Source organism: Pan troglodytes, chromosome 20, assembly GCF_028858775.2.
Source record: "Pan troglodytes isolate AG18354 chromosome 20, NHGRI_mPanTro3-v2.0_pri, whole genome shotgun sequence".
In the NCBI taxonomy this organism is placed as follows: domain Eukaryota; kingdom Metazoa; phylum Chordata; class Mammalia; order Primates; family Hominidae; genus Pan; species Pan troglodytes.
The window spans coordinates 15,383,047-15,392,010 of record NC_072418.2 but is presented as its reverse complement, the minus strand read 5'-3'; the positions used below and the strand labels follow the sequence as shown (position 1 = coordinate 15,392,010).

General features: G+C 55.9%; 1 protein-coding gene across 2 annotated transcripts; it reads left to right on the top strand.

The window, feature by feature from the left end:
- The first annotated feature begins 556 nt into the window (after positions 1 to 556).
- Positions 557 to 8,599, top strand: FBXW9 (F-box and WD repeat domain containing 9). Of its 2 annotated transcripts, XM_003316135.7 has the most exons (10): positions 557 to 1,386; positions 2,614 to 2,753; positions 2,831 to 2,959; positions 6,059 to 6,171; positions 6,256 to 6,347; positions 7,404 to 7,552; positions 7,640 to 7,753; positions 7,886 to 7,975; positions 8,079 to 8,144; positions 8,226 to 8,599. In XM_003316135.7, exons 1-10 carry the CDS (start codon positions 975 to 977, stop codon positions 8,298 to 8,300), a joined length of 1,380 nt encoding a protein of 459 aa, XP_003316183.2. In that variant the 5' UTR covers positions 557 to 974; the 3' UTR covers positions 8,301 to 8,599. The 2 variants fall into 2 exon arrangements, with proteins under 2 accessions (XP_003316183.2, XP_016790667.1); XM_016935178.4 differs by lacking the exon at positions 2,831 to 2,959.
- The last annotated feature ends 365 nt before the right edge of the window (positions 8,600 to 8,964 follow it).

The following is an 8,964-nucleotide window of genomic DNA, read 5'->3' as shown; positions in this document are numbered from 1 at the left end:
GCCTGGGTGACAGAGTGAGACTCCGTCTCAAAAAAAAGAAAAAGGTAGCTTTCCACCAGGCGCGATGGTTCACGCCTGTAATCCTGGTACTTTGGGAGACCAAGTTGGGGGCGGATGGCTTGAGCTCAGGAGTTCCAGACCACCCTGGACAACGTAGTGAAACCCTGTCTTTACAAAAGAATACAAAAATTAGCCGGGTGTGGTGGTGCGCGCCTGTAGTCCCAGCTACTTGGGGGGCCGAGGTGGAGGATCACTTGAGTCCAGAAAGCAGAGGTTGCAATGAGCCAAGCACTCCGCTTGGAGGACTGCACTGCTGTCCTCCAAGGTTGGGTTGGGGAATGGGGTCTGGAGAGGTAGTTCTGAGGCCCCGGTTCCTTTCTCAAAAAAAAAAAAAAAAAAAAAAAAAGTCACTTAACTGAGGCCTCTGCAGTGTAACTGCATATTTCTGGCTCTGGGAAAAGAGGCAAGAGTTCCAATCTCTACTCCTTGAACTCGGAAAGGGGCCTTAGGGTTTCTAAGCTCAGTGTCACATATAACAGATGCCTTCGTTAAAGCAGTGTTTATTTTATGTCTAATTTAAAGAGACAGGGTCTCACTATGTTGCGCAGTGGCACAACCATGGCTCACTGCAGTCTCGAACTCCTGGACTCAAGGGATCCTACCCCTTCACCTTCCTGAGTAGCTGGAACTACAGGCGCGCGCCACCCCGCCTGGCTTGAGTTTCGTGTTTAGCTAGAGTTGGCTGGCTCTCGGTATCGGCTAGTTTAAAAAGCGCAGAAACAGGAACCTGCATTTTCCAGCCTAAGGCCGACGCAGTTGCAGGAGACCCTGTAAGCGGGGCGATGTTCTGTATTAAGCCAGTGTCTGACTTCGTCGCTTCCGGTGGGCGCAGAAACGTCATCAGACAGCGCCGGAAGTGCCCTCGTGCTGCCTAGGAGACAAGACGCGAGGCCGGCAGCGTCCACCCGGTTGCAATGGAGCTTCCCCTAGGGCGGTGCGATGATTCCCGCACCTGGGACAATGATGAGTCGGACCCAGAGTCAGAGACAGACCCAGACGCGCAGGCCAAGGCCTACGTGGCCCGCGTTCTCAGTCCGCCAAAATCCGGGCTGGCGTTCTCGCGCCCCTCGCAGCTATCCACACCCGCCGCGTCCCCGAGCGCTTCGGAGCCTCGGGCCGCGTCCAAGGTTTCGGCCGTAAGTGAGCCGGGCCTTCTGAGCCTTCCCCCGGAGCTGCTGCTCGAGATCTGCTCCTACCTGGACGCCCGCCTCGTGCTCCACGTCCTGTCGCGGGTGTGCCACGCGCTGCGCGACCTCGTGTCTGACCATGTCACCTGGAGGCTACGCGCGCTACGCCGCGTACGCGCGCCCTACCCAGTGGTGGAAGGTGCGCGGGGCCGGGGGCCGGGGACCGGGGGCGCCCGCCCAGGTCAGGCTTGGGGCGGGGAAGAGGTACATGGGGTGTTCCGGATGCAGCCTCTGGTGCAGGCTTCGTGGCTGTCCTGGCTCAGGCTGGAGGCTAAGGTAGTTACTGGTGGTGCCGAAGCCCCTGAGGACCTCTGGGTGGACCACGAGGCAGTCAGGCACTTGGGGTCCTGAGGCTGTGAAACCCTAACATGGGGCTGTGGTTCCTGGACGACTCAGGATCCAAATATCCTCAGTCTTGGGGTCTTATGGTACTAAGCCACTGACCCCTGACTGGGGATTGACACAGGGACTTGAAGTCTTAGGCTCTGGAGTTTATGCTGGGGCTCAAAGTGAGCCCAAGGATCCTCAGGTTCTGAGTCCAGCTTAGAAGCCGAGACAGCACCTGTTGATGTCAAAACTCCTGAGCCCTAGAGCCTTGACCCAGTTAGGGGTGAGACAGTGGCTCTTGGCCCTGAGTTGATTGGTTCCTGAGGGAAGACAGCTTGGGACCTTTGAATCGATATTGTTGATCCTGATACAGCTGGATCCTCAGGCCCTTAAGCCAAGATGTATTACAGCTTGGGTGTTTGATACCCTTAACCTGGAAGCTTTGATTCTGCTTAGAGAGGAATCAGGATCACTCCGGGATCAGTGATTCTCAAGGTGTTGCCATCCAGCCCCCAGGTCAGACTCTCCCAAACAGCTTAATAAACATAGATGCTTGGACCCCGTCCATATCACAGAATCTGCATCTGGGGCTTGCATTCTGCATCTTGACAAGGCTCCCCGGTTTCCAGATACTGTTTGAGAAACAGCCCCCTTGGTCTGGTTCAGATGGCTGAGGCAGGAAGGGTTAGTCATGAGGTCCCAGCTTCTATGCTGAGCCTGAGGTCAGACCTCAACATCCTGAGACTGCTCTGCCCTGAGTTTGGGTTGGGGGATGGCGCCTGGAGAGGTAGTTCTGAGACCCCAGTTCCCAATTTCTGGAAATTGGAGTGAGTAGTCCTAGACCTGCCTGGGAAATGGGCAGGCAGGTGGTCCCAAGACCACAGCCTGGGTCGGCTTGGGGTGGGAGTAGGGATCTCCATGGGGTTCTGTCCAAGTCTGGTGTAGTGTGGGCTCCCTGGAAGCCAGGGTTGGGCTTGGCCAGCTGGCGTGGGTGCTAGGGTCCCTGCCCACTGGGCACCCTACTCGTGGTAACCCACAGAGAAGAACTTTGACTGGCCGGCAGCCTGCATTGCGCTGGAGCAGCACCTGTCCCGCTGGGCAGAGGATGGGCGCTGGGTCGAATACTTCTGCCTGGCTGACGGCCACGTGGCTTCCGTTGACTCAGTGCTGTTGCTCCAGGTGAGACGGGGTCTGTGGGGGGCCAGGCAGGGGTGGGCCAGGGTGGCCCTGACAACATCACCTTGCTCCCTTTCCAGGGTGGGTCACTCTGTCTGTCGGGCTCCCGAGATCGCAACGTCAACTTGTGGGACCTGCGGCAGCTGGGGACGGAGTCCAACCAGGTTCTGGTCAAGACCTTAGGCACTAAGCGAAATAGTACCCATGAGGTGAGGGGTCAGGTGGGGATAGGAGGTGTGAGGCCTGAGTAGGGCATCTTGGTTAAGGCCCCAGGTTTTGGTACAGGACCGCATAGATTTGAATCTGACTTTTCTAACCTTGGTGTGACTTTGAGTGAGATGTGTGACTTCTCTGTGCCTCAGTTTCTACTTCTGTCCAGTGGGTGATTAGGATGAGGATGAAGGAGATGCATTATGCATTAATGTGGACATGCATTAAGCTCAGGCTTTTTTTTTTTTTTTTTTTTTTTTGAGACGGAGTCTCGTTCTGTCACCCAGGCTGGAGTGTGGCATGATCTCAGCTCACTGCAACCTCTGCTTCCCGGGTTCAAGCGGTTCTCCTGCCTCAGCCTCCTGAGTAGCTGGGACTACAGGTGCATGCCACCACACCTGTCTAATTTTTTTTTTTTTTTTTTTGAGATGGAGTCTCACTCTGTTGCTAGGCTGGAGTGTAGTGGTGCAATCTCGGCTCACTGCAACCTCCGCCTCCCAGGTTTAAGCAATTCTCCTGCCTCAGCCTCCTGAGTAGCTAGGACCACCATGCCCAGCTAATTTTTTTATTTTTAGTAGAGACAGGGTTTCACCATGTTGGTCAGGATGGTCTCGATCTCCAGACCTCGTGGTCTGCCCGCCTCAGCCTCCCAAAGTGCTGGGATTACAGGCATGAGTCACCTGGCCTTTATTTATTTATATTTTTATTGAGACAGAGTCTCGCTCTGTCACCCAGGCTGGAATGCAATGGCATGATCTCGGCCCACTGCAACCTCTGCCTCCGGGATTCAAGTGATTCTCCTGTCTCAGCCTCCCAAGTAACTGGGATTACAGGTGCCTGCCACCATGCCCAGCTAATTTTTTTTTTTTTAATGGAATCTCACTCTGTCGCTCAGGCTATAGTGCAGTGGCACAATCTCAGCTCACTGCAACCTTGCCTCCTGAGTAGCTGGAATTATAGGCATGTGCCACCATGCCCAGCTAATTTCTTTTGTGTGTGTGTGTGTGTATGTGTATATATATATATATATATATATATATTTTTTTTTTCTTTAGTAGAGACGAGGTTTCGCCATGTTGGCCAGGCTGGTCTCAAACTCCTGGCCTCAAGTGATCTGCCTGCCTCAGCCTCCCAAAATGCTAGGATTACAGGCATGAGCCACGGTGCCCAGCCAAGCTCAGGCTTTGACACACAGTAGGTGCTCAATAGATGTCAGGTACACCTTGAGAGGCCCAGTGTAAAGCAGTTATGAGACTACCCTTGGAGATCAGCCAACTCTGAGCATGACTGTCATCTCGTGAGAGGTGGCTGTGGAGGAGCATCTCCACCAGTCGCTAAGGTGGTCAGGCCGGTAGCTGAGAGCTTGGGCTTGGGGCCAGGATGCTGGGTTCAAATTCTCACTGTGCTGCTTCCTGGCTGTGTGACCTTGAGTGAGAAACTCAACCTCTCTGGGGCCCAGTTTCCCCATTTGTAAAATGAGATACATGATAGTGCCCTCCTCAGCGGGATTGGTGGGCAAAAAGTCGGCATTCAGCACCCTGTGCATATTAGCTCCTGAGGCAAGGGATGTTTTCTGCCCAATTTGCTGATGAATGAACTGAGGGAGGTGATATGGTTTGCCAGGTCACAAAGTAGAGGCCACACTCTTAATCACTTGTCATGTGGCTTCAAACCACCACTGGTGCTGAGTTCTTGCAGAACTTGACTTAGAAATGTTATTGGGCCAGGGTGCAGTTAGTTGCTCAGGCCTGTAATCCTAACACTTTGGGAGGCCGAGGCAGGAGGATTGCTTGAACCCAGGAGTTCGAGACCAGCCTGGGCAACATGGGAGACCCTGACTCTACAAAAAATACCAAATAATTAGCCGGGCGTGGTGCGTGGGCACCTGTAGTCCCAGCTACTCGGGAGGCCGAGGCAGGAGAATGGCATGAACCCGGGAGGCGGAGCTTGCAGTGAGCCGAGATCACGCCACTGCACTCCAGCCTGGGCGACAGAGCGATACTTTGTCTCAAAAAAAAAAAAAAAAAGACCGGATGCAGTGGCTCACGCCTGTAATCCCAGCACTTTGGGAGGCTAAGGCAGGCGGATCATCTGAGGTCAGGAGTTCGAGACCAGCCTGACCAACATGGAGAAACCCCGGCTCTACTAAAAATACAAAATTAGCTGGGCGCGGTGGCACATGCCTGTAATCCCAGCTACTAGGGAGGCTGAGGCAGGAGAATTGCTTGAACTCGGGAGGCGGAGGTTGTGGTGAACTGAGATCGTATCATTGCACTCCAGCCTGGGCAACAGGAGCAAAACTCCATCTCAAAAAAAAAAAAAAAAAAATTAGCAGAGCGTAGTGGCATGCACCTGTAGTCCCAGCTCTTTGGGAAGCTGTGGTACAAGGATTGCTTGAGCCTGGGATGTGGAGGCTGCAGTAAGCCATGATCGCACCACTGCATTCATGCCTGGGTGACACAGCAAGACCTTGTCTCAAAAAAAAAAAGAGTTCCTGGGCCAGGCACAGTGGCACACGCCTGTAATCCCAGCACTTTGGGAGGCTGAAGCGGGCGGATCACCTAAGGTCAGGAGTTTGAGACCAGCGTGGCCAACATGGTGAAACCCCGTCTCTACTAATAATACAAAAATTAGCCGGGCGTGGTGGCACAAGCGTGTAATCCCAGCTACTAGAGAGGCTGAGGCAGGAGAATCACTTGAACACGGGAGGCAGAGGTTGCAATGAGCCAAGATCAAGCCACTGCACTCCAGCCTGGATGACAAAAGTGAAACTCCGTCTCCAAAAAAAAAAAGTTTCTGGGTGGGGTGTGCCTTTCCTGGACTCTGAAGTCAGGCTGACCCATGGACACAAACTTTAATCTGTACTCAACTTGAACTTGCTCTGGGTTCATCTGTGCAATGGGGGTGATCACCTGGAGCCAGAGTTGGGTGTTGTACTTGCTGCAGCATCTATCACCGTGGGCACTGGGGAGGAAGAGCTATGTGGCTTTGGGTGAGTCTCTTGACCTCTCTGAGCCTTACCTGCAAAAACAGAACGATCCCAGTCTGGGACCCCCATGGGCTGTGGCAGGTGTGTGACTGCTGCTCCTGTCCTGCAGGGCTGGGTGTGGTCACTGGCAGCGCAGGACCACCGCGTGTGCTCCGGCTCCTGGGACAGCACAGTGAAGCTCTGGGACATGGCAGCGGATGGGCAGCAGTTCGGCGAGATAAAGTGTGTGGGGGCCTGGGCAGGGGGCCTGCGGGGATAGGACCCTGTCTGGCCACAGCCAAAGCCCTGTGGTCTGTGTGTCCCTAGGGCCAGCTCAGCCGTGCTGTGCCTCTCCTACCTGCCTGACATCCTGGTGACTGGCACCTATGACAAGAAGGTGACCATCTACGACCCCAGAGGTGGGCCAAGGGTCCTGGGGCCCAGGTTGGGAGATGTCATGTTAGGGAAGGAGACACTGGGGCTTCACAGCCTGGCTGGGGTCATAGTCACTTAACCAAATACTCACCACTCAGAGTGGCCATGCTGTGCTGGTACAATACAGGCAACTTGGGCAGCGGGTGAAGGTGAAGCTTGGACAGCCCTGGGGGCGGGTTAGAGTCCTGGCTGTCCCACTGCCTAGCTGTGTGACCTCCAGACAAGCTTGAACCTCCGTTTCCCCATCTGTGAAATCCAGATACTAATACCACAGCAGCCCCATGGGGTTAATGGGGGAAGATGATAATAGCAACAGTGGTGGATTAACTACGTTTTTTTATGCTGGATGTGGTGGCGCCTACCTGTAGTCCCAGCTACTCCAGAGGCTGAGGCAGTAGAGACAAGGTTTCACCATGTTGGCCAGGCTGGTCATGAACTCCTGACCTCAGGTGATCCACCCACCTCAGCTTCCCAAAGTGCAGGGATTATAGATGTGAGCCACCGCGCCCGGCCATTTTTCTTTTTTTTAAATGGAGAACGGGGTCTTGCCACGTTGCCCAAGGTGATCTTGAACTCCTGGGCTCAGATGATCTGCCCGTATCAGCCTCCCAAAGTTCTGAGATTACAGGTGTGAGCCACTGTGCCTGGCCTATTTATTCATTCTACTTTTGTTAATTGAAGGGCCAGTGTACCTTGTCCAGGCAGAGCTGGAGCGGGGCTGCGGGATAGAGGCATGTTTCAGGCCAACCTGAGGGTGGATGCAAGACTGAGACCACCTTGGTCAGCTCTGTGCTAAGAACAGTAGATGGGGTCGGAGGAGGGATATGGGATGTGGATGGGGATGGGCAGAGGCCTGGGGCTCCTGTGGAAGCCTGGATTTACCTGAGGCGGGAGAGGAGAGATGGGTCACTCTGTGGGGTGGGGGAATGAGCAGATCGAGGGTTTTGCCAGACAGGATGGAGACCCAGGATGCTCCCGTGGGCTGGGGGGGCCTTCGAGGGGCTCTGATATCCCTCCTCACCGGCCCATCACCCATGAAGCCGGCCCAGCCCTGTTGAAGCACCAGCAACTACACTCCAGACCCGTGCTGACCCTGCTGGCGGATGACCGGCACATCATCTCAGGCAGCGAGGACCACACCCTGGTGGTGGTGGACCGCCGAGCCAACAGCGTCCTGCAGCGTCTGCAGGTGGGCCCTCCCCAGGGGCCTGGAGGGATGGGGACTGTTGCAGGCCCAGCCCGGCCTGAGCTGTCCCGTCCCTTGTCCCTCTCGTAGCTGGACTCCTACCTGCTCTGCATGTCCTACCAGGAACCCCAGCTCTGGGCTGGTGACAACCAGGGCCTGCTGCACGTCTTTGCCAACCGCAACGGCTGCTTCCAGCTTATCCGGGTCTGCTGGAGCTCCTGCCCCTGACTATCCCTCCCCCCGGGCTTCCTTCCTACCCCTGAGCCCCTGGTGGTGTGGGGGAGGGCGGGCCTTGGGAGAGCCTCGACTGAGTGTTGCCTGATCCTCCTCCTGCAGTCCTTTGATGTGGGCCACAGCTTTCCCATCACTGGGATCCAGTACTCCGTGGGAGCCTTGTACACCACATCCACTGACAAGACCATCCGGGTGAGGCTCCTGCCCAGCCCCCACCCCAGGAGAGTCCCTGCCTCTCCCCTACCTCCATCAGCCAGGGGCACACCTCTTGACCTCGCCCATTGCCCCTCACTAGGTGCACGTGCCCACAGACCCACCAAGGACCATTTGCACCCGAAGGCATGACAATGGGCTCAATAGGGTAAGGTCCTGCCCCATGTGCCCTGCCCAGCTGGCCAGAGCGCCATCGTCCCTGACTCCTCATGTTCCTCCCCCTTCCCAGGTCTGTGCTGAGGGCAACCTGGTGGTGGCCGGCTCTGGAGACCTGTCGCTAGAGGTCTGGAGGCTGCAGGCCTGAGCAGGTGGACGTGGATGTGGATACTGCCTGCCGGAGGCTGGGCTTCCTCCTCTGTTCTTGGGGGACCATCCCCAATGTTGGTGCTGCCTCCGCCCCGTGGGCCTAGGGCACAAGGAGGCCCAGCCACATTCGGGTGAGCGTCCTGGCCTGGGCCCTATGCCCGGGGGGAGGGTGAAATTGAGGTTCAGGCCCACCCAGGGGGCCGCTTCCCACTCTTGGGCCCTGGTTTTGTTATGATTTGGATGCCCCGCTCTCAGGTGAGAGCGAAGGAGAAATAAACCTGACATGTTGGTGCTTGGGCCTGGAGTGTGAGTGTGGTTTGCCTGCTGGGGTTCTGCCTGTGCCTGCTTGGGGCTGTGGGGCTGCGGGCCTGCATGGGAGTGACTGGGAGAGATAGCAAGTCTGGGCTGGGGGTGCATGTCAGCTGTTGCTGTGCATTTGTTTGAAGAGGGAGAGTCCTGAGGATCGTGGGCATCTGTGTCTATGATGTCACGTGTGTGTGTGATGTGTGACGCGTGTGGTGTATAGATTATGACTCAAATCCTGGCCATTTGTCTGCACGGTGGGAAAGGGTACCTGCTCAGGCTATCCCATGGGTGCTGGCGAGGGCAAGAGGGATGGCGTGCTCTCCGTCTGGGGCTCCAGGGTGTGTGTGTGCTGCTGT